The sequence below is a fragment of the Xenopus tropicalis genome, chromosome 4 (assembly GCF_000004195.4).
Source record: "Xenopus tropicalis strain Nigerian chromosome 4, UCB_Xtro_10.0, whole genome shotgun sequence".
Classification (NCBI taxonomy): Eukaryota; Metazoa; Chordata; class Amphibia; order Anura; family Pipidae; genus Xenopus; species Xenopus tropicalis.
In genome coordinates this window covers 152068297-152083261 of record NC_030680.2, presented here as the reverse complement: position 1 = coordinate 152083261, position 14965 = coordinate 152068297, and the positions used below count along the sequence as shown (strand labels likewise).

General features: G+C 51.2%; 1 protein-coding gene across 5 annotated transcripts in view; it reads left to right on the top strand.

Annotated features, from left to right (window-relative positions):
* Positions 1-14965, top strand: part of phf2 (PHD finger protein 2) — a 105197-nt gene that overhangs the window by 40526 nt on the left and 49706 nt on the right. For all 5 annotated transcript variants that reach the window (XM_031901283.1, XM_031901286.1, XM_031901285.1 and 2 more), the window contains exons 2-4: positions 9477-9562; positions 12591-12705; positions 13443-13603. In XM_031901283.1, the coding sequence (XP_031757143.1) occupies positions 9477-9562; positions 12591-12705; positions 13443-13603 (362 nt within the window). The remainder of the gene's footprint in view (positions 1-9476; positions 9563-12590; positions 12706-13442; positions 13604-14965) is intronic.

Below are 14965 nucleotides of genomic sequence, written 5' to 3'. Positions count from 1 at the left end.
GCTGGGGGAGTGGTACTGGGGGGCTGGGGGAGTGGTGCTGGGGGCAGGGTTAGAGGTACTGGGGGCAGGGGGAGTGGTACTGGGGGGCTGGGGGAGTGGTGCTGGGGGCAGGGTTAGAGGTACTGGGGGGCTGGGGGAGTGGCTGAGGCTGTTTGTGTAGCAACTGGAAAATCTATTTTTTCCTTGTTTGTTTATTTTGGCCGGACTCAGTAGCTCAGTTTAACAAGCGGCAGAGCCGGATCCAATGCCGCAGACTCTCGTCATAAACAGATGTTGTTTATTTGGAAGCTGATGAGAATGTTACAGCCTAAGCGTTCCCCTCGGCCCCCCCAAACCCCCGGCCCTGAAACCTGCACAAACCAAATCATTATTAATTGGAGAACAATGTAATTTAGCATCTGCCTCTCTCTTTGTAAGTAGGGCAAAAGGGGGGCATTCAGGCACCATGGAGACAGTAGGGCAAGATGGAGACAGTAGGGCAAGATGGGGACAATAGGGCAAGATGGAGACAGTAGGGCAAGATGGGGACAATAGGGCAAGATGGAGACAGTAGGGCAAGATGGGGACAGTAGGGCAAGATGGAGACAGTAGGGCAAGATGGGGACAATAGGGCAAGATGGAGACAGTAGGGCAAGATGGGGACAATAGGGCAAGATGGAGACAGTAGGGCAAGATGGAGACAGTAGGACAAGATGGAGACAGTAGGGCAAGATGGAGACAGTAGGGCAAGATGGGGACAATAGGGCAAGATGGAGACAGTAGGGCAAGATGGGGACAATAGGGCAAGATGGAGACAGTAGGGCAAGATGGAGACAGTAAGGACAAGATGGAGACAGTAGGGCAAGATGGAGACAGTAGGGCAAGATGGGGACAATAGGGCAAGATGGAGACAGTAGGGCAAGATGGGGACAGCAGGGCGAGATGGAGACAGTGGGGCAAGATGGGGACAGTAGGGCAAGATGGGGACAATAGGGCAAGATGGAGACAGTAGGGCAAGATGGGGACAGCAGGGCGAGATGGAGACAGTAGGGCAAGATGGAGACAGTAGGACAAGATGGAGACAGTAGGGCAAGATGGGGACAGCAGGGCGAGATGGAGACAGTGGGGCAAGATGGGGACAGCAGGGCGAGATGGAGACAGTAGGGCAAGATGGGGACAGCAGGGCGAGATGGAGACAGTGGGGCAAGTTGGAGACAGTAGGGCAAGATGGGGACAGTAGGGCAAGATGGAGACAGTAGGACAAGATGGAGACAGTAGGGCAAGATGGATACAGTAGAGCAAGTTGGAGACAGTAGGGCAAGCTGGGGACAGTAGGGCAAGCTGGAGACAGTAGGGCAAGATGGAGACAGTAGGGCAAGATGGAGACAGTAGGGCGAGATGGAGACAGTAGGACGAGATGGGGACAGTAGGGCAAGATGGAGACAGTAGGGCGAGATGGAGACAGTAGGGCGAGATGGGGACAGTAGGGCGAGATGGAGACAGTAGGACGAGATGGAGACAGTAGGGCGAGATGGAGACAGTAGGGCGAGATGGGGAGAGTAGGGCGAGATGGGGAGAGTAGGGCGAGATGGAGACAGTAGGGCGAGATGGGGACAGTAGGACAAGATGGAGACAGTAGGACAAGATGGAGACAGTAGGACAAGATGGAGACAGTAGGGCGAGATGGGGAGAGTAGGGCGAGATGGGGAGAGTAGGGCGAGATGGAGACAGTAGGGCGAGATGGGGACAGTAGGGCGAGATGGGGAGAGTAGGACAAGATGGGGACAGTAGGACAAGATGGAGATAGTAGGACAAGATGGAGACAGTAGGACAAGATGGAGACAGTAGGGCGAGATGGGGAGAGTAGGGCGAGATGGGGAGAGTAGGGTGAGATGGAGACAGTAGGGCAAGATGGAGACAGTAGGACAAGATGGAGATAGTAGGACAAGATGGAGACAGTAGGACAAGATGGAGACAGTAGGGCGAGATGGGGAGAGTAGGGCGAGATGGAGACAGTAGGGCAAGATGGAGACAGTAGGACAAGATGGAGACAGTAGGACAAGATGGAGATAGTAGGACAAGATGGAGACAGTAGGACAAGATGGAGACAGTAGGGCGAGATGGGGAGAGTAGGGCAAGATGGAGACAGTAGGACGAGATGGAGACAGTAGGGCGAGATGGGGAGAGTAGGGCAAGATGGAGACAGTAGGACAAGATGGAGATAGTAGGACAAGATGGAGACAGTAGGACAAGATGGAGACAGTAGGGCGAGATGGGGAGAGTAGGGCAAGATGGAGACAGTAGGGCAAGATGGGGACAGTAGGACAAGATGGAGATAGTAGGACAAGATGGAGACAGTAGGACAAGATGGAGACAGTAGGACAAGATGGAGATAGTAGGACAAGATGGAGACAGTAGGACAAGATGGAGACAGTAGGGCGAGATGGAGACAGTAGGGCGAGATGGGGAGAGTAGGGCAAGACTTTGAAAAATTACTGAAAATAGAAGTTGTTGTAACAAGAATATTCAGAAATGTGTAAGACAGGTGTATATTGCTCTTTTTATTAGTCCCTCAAGGCAGCCCATCCCAAGTAATCATAGCTTTTCTACAATGAAGAAAATATTGAGTCACTGCTTTCTATGGTATTTGCAGCAGTGCAGTTTTCTAAGGTTTTCTCTGCTATCAGTTTCTGTACATGCGCCACCTAGTGGCCTAGTGTTAATTCTATTCCTAAATATTCCTTATTGTGTCTGCCCCTTTCCCTTCCCTGCACTGCTGGTTCTGACTCCTGATACAACTCCCCAATATCCATTCATCCCTCATTCTCACTGGGTTTATAGTTATGTGTAACTGTCACTGTGTCTGTCCCTTTCCCTTCCCTGCACTGCTGGTTCTGACTCCTGATACAACTCCCCAATATCCATTCATTCCTCATTCTCACTGGGTTTATAGTTATGTGTAACTGTCAACTGTGTCTGTCCCTTTCCCTTCCCTGCACTGCTGGTTCTGACTCCTGATACAACTCCCCAATATCCATTCATCCCTCATTCTCACTGGGTTTATAGTTATGTGTAACTGTCACTGTCTCTGTCCCTTTCCCTTCCCTGCACTGCTGGTTCTGACTCCTGATACAACTCCCCAATATCCATTCATTCCTCATTCTCACTGGGTTTATAGTTATGTGTAACTGTCACTGTGTCTGTCCCTTTCCCTTCCCTGCACTGCTGGTTCTGACTCCTGATACAACTCCCCAATACCCATTCATCCCTCATTCTCACTGGGTTTATAGTTATGTGTAACTGTCACTGTGTCTGACCCTTTCCCTTCCCTGCACTGCTGGTTCTGACTCCTGATACAACTCCCCAATATCCATTCATCCCTCATTCTCACTGGGTTTATAGTTATGTGTAACTGTCACTGTGTCTGTCCCTTTCCCTTCTCTGCACTGCTGGTTCTGACTCGCTGATACAACTCCCCAATATCCATTCATCCCTCATTCTCACTGGGTTTATAGTTATGTGTAACTGTCACTGTGTCTGTCCTTTCCCTTCCCTGCACTGCTGGTTCTGACTCCTGATACAACTCCCCAATATCCATTCATCCCTCATTCTCACTGGGTTTATAGTTATGTGTAACTGTCACTGTGTCTGTCCCTTTCCCTTCCCTGCACTGCTGGTTCTGACTCCTGATACAACTCCCCAATATCCATTCATTCCTCATTCTCACTGGGTTTATAGTTATGTGTAACTGTCACTGTGTCTGTCCCTTTCCCTTCCCTGCACTGCTGGTTCTGACTCCTGATGTAGTATTATAGTTCCTCGGTTGCTACGCTGAGATCATTAATGAAGGTTCTGTTGGGCCGGAATTAAGTGTTTCTGGGGGTTTCAGTGCCTCCCAGGATACAAGTGACAAATGGGGCCTTTTCAGGTTTGTTTCATGCAGAGGAGCCAGAGCCCGGGGAGAGGATTCTATTGGTTACAGGGGGTCGCGCCGCTCTGTTAGTTATTGCGATGCCGTCGCTCAGCCGTTTTGCCGATAAAAACAAGAAACAGTAGATTTACTATAAATAAAGTTTTATGTTTCCTTTTCTCACCAAGAGCCAAACTGTCAGCGCCGTTTCCCCCTCTGCTTCTTCCTCTCCTGCAGCCAAGCCAGTCTCACAGTTCAATGAGTCCTCGCCAGGCAGCAGTGCTGTAAATGTAAAAGAGACTGTCAGAGATTAATGTGTAACCCTGGGGGCATCTCTAGGATCCCTGCCATAAAGCAGGACTGGGCTGCTGTGTTTGCCCTACAAAGAGTCATGTTGGAGTTGCAGGGGGTTGAGGGGTTTGGGGTTTTGCCGTCTTTATATAAAAACGGGGTGATTGTGATATTAGGGGACACAGTGACGTTGTGTTGCTGCCTCTTTTCCTTGTGCCTTGCAGAGCAATAAAATATAATATTTACTATAATGTCACATTTTATTCAGATTGATGGAAAGTGTTTGCACCTAGAGATTTTCTCTCTAATGGGGGAACGGCCTGTGATATTCCCCTTATACTGGGATATTCCCCTTATACTGGGATATTCCCCTTATACTGGGATATTCCCCTTATACTGGGATATTCCCCTTATACTGGGATATTCCCCTTATACTGGGATATTCTCCTTATACTGGGATATTCCCCTTATACTGGGATATTCCCCCTTATACTGGGATATTCTCTTCTGCAATAACATTGGGCTCTTAATCAAGAGATCTCACCATCAGCATAGGAAGGGGTTCCTTACTGTAAGGGCAGTCAGGTTATGGGGTTCCCTACCCAGAGAGGGGGAATGAGTGATACATTGGGGGTGGGGAGGAAAGGGGATCTCACCATCAGCATAGGAAGGGGTTCCTTACTGTAAGGGCAGTCAGGTTATGGGGTTCCCTACCCAGAGAGGGGGAATGAGTGATACATTGGGGGTGGGGAGGAAAGGGGATCTCACCATCAGCATAGGAAGGGGTTCCTTACTGTAAGGGCAGTCAGGTTATGGGGTTCCCTACCCAGAGAGGGGGAATGAGTGATACATTGGGGGTGGGGAGGAAAGGGGATCTCACCATCAGCATAGGATGGCAGCCATGGGGGGGCACTTACATGTTGGCCTCTGCAAGAGGCAATTCAATATGGAGTGGGAAATGGATCCTTGAGAAAGTGGCCAATTTCCCAGGATTCCCTGGGTGAATAAGAGACAGTTCCTACAGGGGTTTATGGGTAGAACAAACTGAATGCAGATTTATTTATTTCATTATTCAGAACTATTCCCTTTATTTCCTTTTATTTGGCTCCTGGTTAATGTACAGAATCCAGGATTCGCCTTGGGATTTGGCCAAGATTCGGCCTTTGCTGCCGGATTCTGATTGGGACAAACCCACGCTCCTGGCCAAACTTGATCCCAGTCGTTAGAATCCCGCTCAGATCCCTGCCATAAAGCAAGACAGGGCTGCTGCTGCTGGTTTTTATAGTAAGGGGCATCAGGCTGGGACTGGGTAGCAGGGGAGCTTCAGCCTTATCCCCGGACACAGACATCCGGAACATCCTCGGGAGATCCCAGTCTCTGGGCACTTTGCTTGGCATGATGGGAGATGTAGTTCAGCAATACAGGGCTGCAGACTGGACAGGTTCACTTGTTGGCTGTCATTTTGGTGGTCATTAAAGGGCATGTCAATTGTTTCTATGGGTTGACATGTCCTTTAAGTGTTGCAGGTTGAAATGTAAGCTGATACCTGGTTGCTAGGATCCCACTGACCCTAGCAACTAGGGAGTTTTTCCTCCCAGAAACCTCATGTACTACTTAGAGAATGCTGGGATTCGTCGTAGATACATATTGTGTCTGTGAAGATAAACGGCAACGACAGGTTCCCTTTGGCACCTCACAAACAGATGGGGCCCGGCAGGAACATGGCCTGAGAGCCAAGGAAAGTTCTAGCTTCCCTGTGGCCCCTCAGCGCCTTTGGAACTGGAACTGAGAAATTCCGCCAGGTTCCGACTCTGTCACATGACTCTGAGACCTGCTCTGTTCTTCTGCATTTGGCATCGTCCTCGAAGGGTAACACTCTGTGCCAACCCTGTGCCAGCCCTGTGCCAGCTGTCCCTTCCCAGGTCCCCTGCAGCCTGGCGCAGCCTAGAACTCACACAGAGCAACAACCGCTTGGCACAGAAACTGACGTTCTAAGAATTAACCTTTAGTAGAATATTGTGAGACCATTGCCTGGCCGACAAGACAACCCACCATACACACACTGAATATTAGATTGTAAGCTCTCTGGGGCAGGGACTGAATATTGTATGAGACCTCTTGAATAAAGGAATAATGCAGATGATCCCCACATTTTCCCAGCATTCCGAGGCAGAAATAGAAGGGAACTCCCATTGTTTCCATAGCGAGCGGCCAAAAGTTAGTTTCCCCGTGCCTGTGTAACCCCCGCCCCTGTGTAACCCCCGCGCCTGTGTAACCCCCGCGCCTGTGTAACCCCCGCGCCTGTGTAACCCCCCTGCCTGTGTAACCCCCGCGCCTGTGTAACCCCCGCGCCTGTGTAACCCCCCTGCCTGTGTAACCCCCGCGCCTGTGTAACCCCCGCGCCTGTGTAACCCCCCTGCCTGTGTAACCCCCCTGCCTGTGTAACTCCCCTGCCTGTGTAACCCCCGCGCCTGTGTAACCCCCGCGCCTGTGTAACCCCCGCGCCTGTGTAACCCCCCTGCCTGTGTAACCCCCGCGCCTGTGTAACCCCCCTGCCTGTGTAACCCCCGCGCCTGTGTAACCCCCCTGCCTGTGTAACCCCCGCGCCTGTGTAACCCCCGCGCCTGTGTAACCCCCCTGCCTGTGTAACCCCCGCGCCTGTGTAACCCCCCTGCCTGTGTAACCCCCCTGCCTGTGTAACCCCCGGGCCTGTGTAACCCCCGCGCCTGTGTAACCCCCGCGCCTGTGTAACCCCCTGCCTGTGTAACCCCCCTGCCTGTGTAACCCCCGCGCCTGTGTAACCCCAGCGCCTGTGTAACCCCCCTGCCTGTGTAACCCCCGCACCTGTGTAACCCCCCTGCCTGTGTAACCCCCGCGCCTGTGTAACCCCCCTGCCTGTGTAACCCCCCTGCCTCTGTAACCCCCGCGCCTGTGTAACCCCCGCGCCTGTGTAACCCCCGCGCCTGTGTAACCCCCGCGCCTGTGTAACCCCCCTGCCTGTGTAACCTCCCTGCCTGTGTAACCCCCATGTCTGTGTAACCCCCATGCTGGGTTTGGAGGAATGTTCTTCCTTGTTGGTGCCGTCTCTTCGAGCCAAACATTGTGATTCCCAAGCAAAGACTTCCAGCAGCACTGACAGCTCAGCGTGACCCCCCCCCCCTCTCTCTTATCCACCGCTCTCCGGCTTCTTCTGCTTCAGCGCCGCTATCCCTGTTTGTTTAACTGTTCCGCTCATCAGCCCGAGCCTGCAGAACCAGCACCAAGCGCAGCGCTGCAGTTTGAACTTCCCTTGCAGAGCTTGATTCCCACTCTCACTGGGGCAGGGACTGATGGGAATGGGATAGGGACCTTAGATTGTAAGCTCACTGGGGCAGGGACTGATGGGAATGGGATAGGGACCTTAGATTGTAAGCTCACTGGGGCAGGGACTGATGGGAATGTGATAGGGACCTTAGATTGTAAGCTCACTGGGGCAGGGGCTGATGGGAATGGGATAGGGACCTTAGATTGTAAGCTCACTGGGGCAGGGACTGATGGGAATGTGATAGGGACCTTAGATTGTAAGCTCACTGGGGCAGGGACTGATGGGAATGGGATAGGGACCTTAGATTGTAAGCTCACTGGGGCAGGGACTGATGGGAATGGGATAGGGACCTTAGACTGTAAGCTCACTGGGGCAGGGACTGATGGGAATGGGATAGGGACCTTAGATTGTAAGCTCACTGGGGCAGGGACTGATGGGAATGGGATAGGGACCTTAGACTGTAAGCTCACTGGGGCAGGGACTGATGGGAATGGGATAGGGACCTTAGATTGTAAGCTCATTGGGGCAGGGACTGATGGGAATGTGATAGGGACCTTAGACTGTAAGCTCACTGGGGCAGGGACTGATGGGAATGGGATAGGGACCTTAGATTGTAAGCTCACTGGGGCAGGGACTGATGGGAATGGGATAGGGACCTTAGATTGTAAGCTCACTGGGGCAGGGACTGATGGGAATGGGATAGGGACCTTAGATTGTAAGCTCACTGGGGCAGGGGCTGATGGGAATGGGATAGGGACCTTAGATTGTAAGCTCACTGGGGCAGGGACTGATGGGAATGTGATAGGGACCTTAGATTGTAAGCTCACTGGGGCAGGGGCTGATGGGAATGGGATAGGGACCTTAGATTGTAAGCTCACTGGGGCAGGGACTGATGGGAATGGGATAGGGACCTTAGATTGTAAGCTCACTGGGGCAGGGACTGATGGGAATGGGATAGGGACCTTAGATTGTAAGCTCACTGGGGCAGGGACTGATGGGAATGGGATAGGGACCTTAGATTGTAAGCTCATTGGGGCAGGGACTGATGGGAATGATGTGTAATTGGATATTGAGGGATGTGATTGCAGAATGCCAGACAGTGAATAGTAGAAGAAGGAATGAGGGTAGAAATGATGGGGGGGGGCTACATCACAGAGTTTGGGGGGGGGGGGCAGAGATTTTGCACATTTCAGTAAGGGACAATATTTGGGACAGTGTTACTGGGGCACGGGTGGGGGGGGATTTTAACATTTATTATGGTATTTACTGAGCCGTAAATGCCCCCGGTCATTGGCAGGAGTCCGGGCACCGGGGGGCACCGCAGCCAATTACAAGGAACTGCATGAAATGATATTGCCATCCTGCCCCTGACTGTACAGCCCCCGTCTCTCGCCCGCACCCCCTTGCACCCCGGGCACTGTATGGCAGCCTGGCACCCCCGGCACCGTATGGCCGCCTGGCCCCCCCGGGCACCGTATGGCAGCCTGGCACTGTATGGCACCGTATGGCAGCCTGGCACCCCTGGGCACTGTATGGCACCGTATGGCAGCCTGGCACCCCTGGGCACTGTATGGCACCGTATGGCAGCCTGGCACCCCTGGGGCACTGTATGGCACCGTATGGCAGCCTGGCACCCCTGGGCACTGTATGGCACCGTATGGCAGCCTGGCACCCCTGGGCACTGTATGGCACCGTATGGCAGCCTGGCACCCCTGGGGCACTGTATGGCACCATATGGCAGCCTGGCATTACATACAGGGGCAGTGCAACTCCAGGTGCTGCTGGGAATGTAACATTGTGCCATAGTCAGTACATCTGGGCCCCTGGGCAAAGTGGCCCCCGGAAATAGAATGTCAGTCCGACCCTCCTGCAATTCCCAGACTGGGGGGCAGTTGTTGGGGGGGGTGAGATAAACAGTGCTAAGTGCTTCTCTGGATGGGGGGGTCTCATTGCTTAGCTAAGTGCCTAATGTTTCACCCTTTGTTGTTGCAGCTGTGTGGGAGTTGACGAAGATGAAGCCCCCGACATTGACATTTATCATTGTCCGAACTGTGAGAAAACCCATGGGAAATCCACCTGTAAGTACCCCCCCCCCAACCGCCAGTAACTGATACACAATCTCTGCCATTTCTGTAAAGGGTTAATGGAGAAACAGTTGGGCAGTTGCAGTACCGCTTCTCACCACTGTCAGTTTGTCCCATAAGGCTGCAATGGAGCAGCGCCACTGCTGACCTTTGCTCCAATCAGAGCTTGTCGATTCGCAGTGATGACTAAACCATTTTCTATCTGTAAGTCGGTACTTTTGGATCTTGGGTTCTGCTCTAGTAATGGGCAGTAATGGTGCATAAGCAAAGTGCATGCTGGGAGTTGCAGTTCAACAACAGCTGGGGGGTAGGGTTGCTGCCTTTTAGGCTGACTATATGCAAGTCGTGCAAGGGGGAGGTCTGTGATGTAAATGGGCGGGCCACATTATCACCCATGGGAGGGGTCAGCTCTGACCAATGGAACGCAGGAACATCGCCTCCCTGTAGCCCCTAGGTTCTTCTCTGTGATTGGCCCCAGCCTCAGCCCCCCCACAATATTCCCAGAGTCTCTGCTGTAGGTTTACTGGTTGGTTTATATACCGCGAGCTCCATTTGTCTTAATCGCAGTAATTAAATTGGCAGCGGCGGCAGGAACGCGATTCCAATAGGAGCCAATAAAACCCAAATGGGTCCCTGGGGCCCCTCTGAGGGAACCTGCGGCTGCACCCAGAATAAACTTATTTGGGAGAAATAAACAGACACTGATCCCTAACAGGCAACAGGGGGAATCTTGGGTGATTTATTTAGAGATAGGGGGGTTTCTGCATCCCAATAACAAAGGAACCTACTGGGATTCCCCTGTACTAAGCACAATTCAGCAGGAACAGCCCCCTAAGTTTGCCCATAGCCTGTACAGAGAGATACCATAAAACTATGGCACATAGGGATTCCCCTGTACTAAGCACAATTCAGCAGGAACAGCCCCCTAAGTTTGCCCATAGCCTGTACAGAGAGATACCATAAAACTATGGCACATAGGGATTCCCCTGTACTAAGCACAATTCAGCAGGAACAGCCCCCTAAGTTTGCCTATAGCCTGTACAGAGAGATACCATAAAACTATGGCACATAGGGATTCCCCTGTACTAAGCACAATTCAGCAGGAACAGCCCCCTAAGTTTGCCCATAGCCTGTACAGAGAGATACCATAAAACTATGGCACATAGGGATTCCCCTGTACTAAGCACAATTCAGCAGGAACAGCCCCCTAAGTTTGCCCATAGCCTGTACAGAGAGATACCATAAAACTATGGCACATAGGGACCCCCTGTACTAAGCACAATTCAGCAGGAACAGCCCCCTAAGTTTGCCCATAGCCTGTACAGAGAGATACCATAAAACTATGGCACATAGGGATTCCCCTGTACTAAGCACAATTCAGCAGGAACAGCCCCCTAAGTTTGCTCATAGCCTGTACAGAGAGATACCATAAAACTATGGCACATAGGGATTACCCTGTACTAAGCACAATTCAGCAGGAACAGCCCCCTAAGTTTGCCCATAGCCTGTACAGAGAGATACCATAAAACTATGACATAGGGATTCCCCTGTACTAAGCACAATTCAGCAGGAACAGCCCCCTAAGTTTGCCCATAGCCTGTACAGAGAGATACCATAAAACTATGGCACATAGGGATTCCCCTGTACTAAGCACAATTCAGCAGGAACAGCCCCCTAAGTTTGCTCATAGCCTGTACAGAGAGATACCATAAAACTATGGCACATAGGGATTCCCCTGTACTAAGCACAATTCAGCAGGAACAGCCCCCTAAGTTTGCCCATAGCCTGTACAGAGAGATACCATAAAACTATGACACATAGGGATTCCCCTGTACTAAGCACAATTCAGCAGGAACAGCCCCCTATGTTTGCTCATAGCCTGTACAGAGAGATACCATAAAACTATGGCACATAGGGATTCCCCTGTACTAAGCACAATTCAGCAGGAACAGCCCCCTAAGTTTGCTCATAGCCTGTACAGAGAGTTACCATAAAACTATGGCACATAGGGATTCCCCTGTACTAAGCACAATTCAGCAGGAACAGCCCCCTAAGTTTGCTCATAGCCTGTACAGAGAGTTACAATAAAACTATGGCACATAGGGATTCCCCTGTACTAAGCACAATTCAGCAGGAACAGCCCCCTAAGTTTGCTCATAGCCTGTACAGAGAGATACCATAAAACTATGGCACATAGGGATTCCCCTGTACTAAGCACAATTCAGCAGGAACAGCCCCCTAAGTTTGCCCATAGCCTGTACAGAGAGTTACCATAAAACTATGGCACATAGGGATTCCCCTGTACTAAGCACAATTCAGCAGGAACAGCCCCCTACGTTTGCTCATAGCCTGTACAGAGAGATACCATAAAACTATGGCACATAGGGATTCCCCTGTACTAAGCACAATTCAGCAGGAACAGCCCCCTAAGTTTGCTCATAGCCTGTACAGAGAGATACCATAAAACTATGGCACATAGGGATTCCCCTGTACTAAGCACAATTCAGCAGGAACAGCCCCCTAAGTTTGCCCATAGCCTGTACAGAGAGATACCATAAAACTATGGCGCATAGGGATTCCCCTGTACTAAGCACAGTTCAGCAGGAACAGTATATATTCCGTTCCCATACATGGGGAGCTGTAGTTACAGGGGAGTGGCTCAGACCGGTGTTGCCTCAGTTTGACGCTGATATTGTGTCGTTAGGCTCATTAATATGCAAATAGATTCATTGAGGAAACAGCTCTAATTCATTAAAGTTGCTGAGTGAGTCCAGAAAGCAGAAAACAAATGTTGGCAGCCGCTCGCTGGTTGGGGCGGTGCCCATATGACATCCCATGGTGCATTGCTGCATGGCTACTTAGACATTGGTGCAGTCAGCAGCACTGGAGCCCTCCGGCCTGGTACTTACACATAGAGCTATCAGCTGGGCCATACACAGTGTTGTTGCTAGGAGACAGACCCATTCAGCCCAACAGAACCAGGCCTGGTTCACAGCGTCTCTCTCACGTTGTCTCTTTTCAGTGAAAAAGAAGAAAAATTGGCCCAAACAGGACACGGGACAGGCCACGGAGGTGAAACCGGTGCAGAACGGGAGCCAAGTGTTTATCAAGGAGCTGCGCAATCGGACCTTTCCCAGGTACCACGCTGACCCGATGAGCTTTGGGCAGTAATGGCTGCCGTGGGATAGGGCGCAAGAGCTTACACTCTAAAAGGAATGGGCATCATCTTGTTGAAAGAAATCTTTCACTTGACCAAGAGTCTGACTGTTCATGTGACCATTTCAGGTTCCATTCATTGGTCACATTCCCTGCTGGGGGGGGCTGGGTAGTTGGGGGAGGTGCTTTGCTCATATGGGGGGCTCTTAGAGCAATTTAGGGTTGACACCTGTCATTGATGTGGCAATTGGCTAATCACCAATCACCGTGTCATAGCCCCGCCCCTGTGAGGTCAGCACCCCAGCCTCATTATGTCACTGTCACGCCTCCATGACATCAGGCTCCGCCTCCCTGCCTGGAGTTCCTACGCAGCAACCCTACAGCCCTTCCCATTTTTCATTTTTGCCCCTAACTGCCCCCATCCCTAGTGATGTCACTGCCGCAGGGAACAAACTCACCATTACCCAGAGGCCCCGGGGCCCCTGGATCTTATAATAACACTACTGTTTATTATAGGGTGTAAGCAACATCACTGGCGATGTTGTCCATAGCAACCAATCAGATCTTTGCATTTGTTTTCTAACTAGTCGGTGACCATTCTGACTTAATTGCTGATTGGTTGCTATGGGCGACATCACCGGTGACGTTGGCTGACCCAATAGTGAATATGCCCCTCAGTTTGAATCCAATAACGAACGCAGTGAATTTGTGCTTCCAGCGCCGAGGATGTTGTTAAGAAGCTGAATGGGAACCAGTTGACAGTGGAATACTTTGAGGAGACGGGTTTCACAGAACCAATCCTGGTGCCAAAGAAGGACGCGTTGGGCCTGACGGTACCGGCGGCGACGTTTTATGTCAGTGACGTGGAAAATTATGTCGGTGAGTTTTGTTACTTGGGTTTCATTCCACATCACATATCACCTAAAGGGATATTCTTATCATGTAATCAAGGATTCTGGGAGTTGTAGTCCAGCAACACTATGAGATCCAGGTGTTAAATATCCCCATTAACTGGACTCACCAGAATTATGTCACAGTTACCCCAGCAATTTATGGCATAGTGACCCCAGCAATATATGGCACAGTGACCCCAGCAATATATGGCACAGTGACCCCAGCAATTTATGGCACAGTGACCCCAGCAATATATGGCACAGCGGCCCCAGCAATATATGGCACAGCGGCCCCAGCAATATATGGCACAGTGACCCCAGCAATTTATGGCACAGTGACCCCAGCAATATATGGCACAGCGGCCCCAGCAATATATGGCACAGTGACCCCAGCAGTATATGGCACAGTGACCCCAGCAATATATGGCACAGTGACCCCAGCAATTTATGGCACAGTGACCCCAGCAATATATGGCACAGTGACCCCAGCAATTTATGGCACAGTGACCCCAGCAATATATGGCACAGTGACCCCAGCAATTTATGGCACAGTGACCCCAGCAATATATGGCACAGTGACCCCAGCAATATATGGCACAGTGACCCCAGCAATATATGGCACAGTGACCCCAGCAATATATGGCACAGTGACCCCAGCAATATATGGCACAGTGACCCCAGCAATATATGGCACAGTGACCCCAGCAATATATGGCACAGTGACCCCAGCAATATATGGCACAGTGACCCCAGCAATATATGGCACAGTGACCCCAGCAATATATCGCACAGTGACCCCAGCAATTTGTGGCTCAGTGACCCCAGCAATTTATGGCACAGTGACCCCAGCAATATATGGCACAGTGACCACAGCAATATATCGCACAGTGACCCCAGCAATTTGTGGCTCAGTGACCCCAGCAATTTATGGCACAGTGACCCCAGCAATATATGGCACAGTGACCCCAGCAATAAATCGCACAGTGACCCCAGCAATTTGTGGCTCAGTGACCCCAGCAATATATGGCACAGTGACCCCAGCAATTTGTGGCACAGTGACCCCAGCAATATATGGCACAGTGACCCCAGCAATATATGGCACAGTGACCCCAGCAATTTATGGCACAGTGACCCCAGCAATTTATGGCACAGTGACCCCAGCAATTTATGGCACAGTGACCCCAGCAATATTTGGCACAGTGACCCCAGCAATATATGGCACAGTGACCCCAGCAATATTTGGCACAGTGACCCCAGCAATATATGGCACAGTGACCCCAGCAATATATGGCACAGTGACCCCAGCAATATTTGGCACAGTGACCCCAGCAATTTATGGCACAGTGAC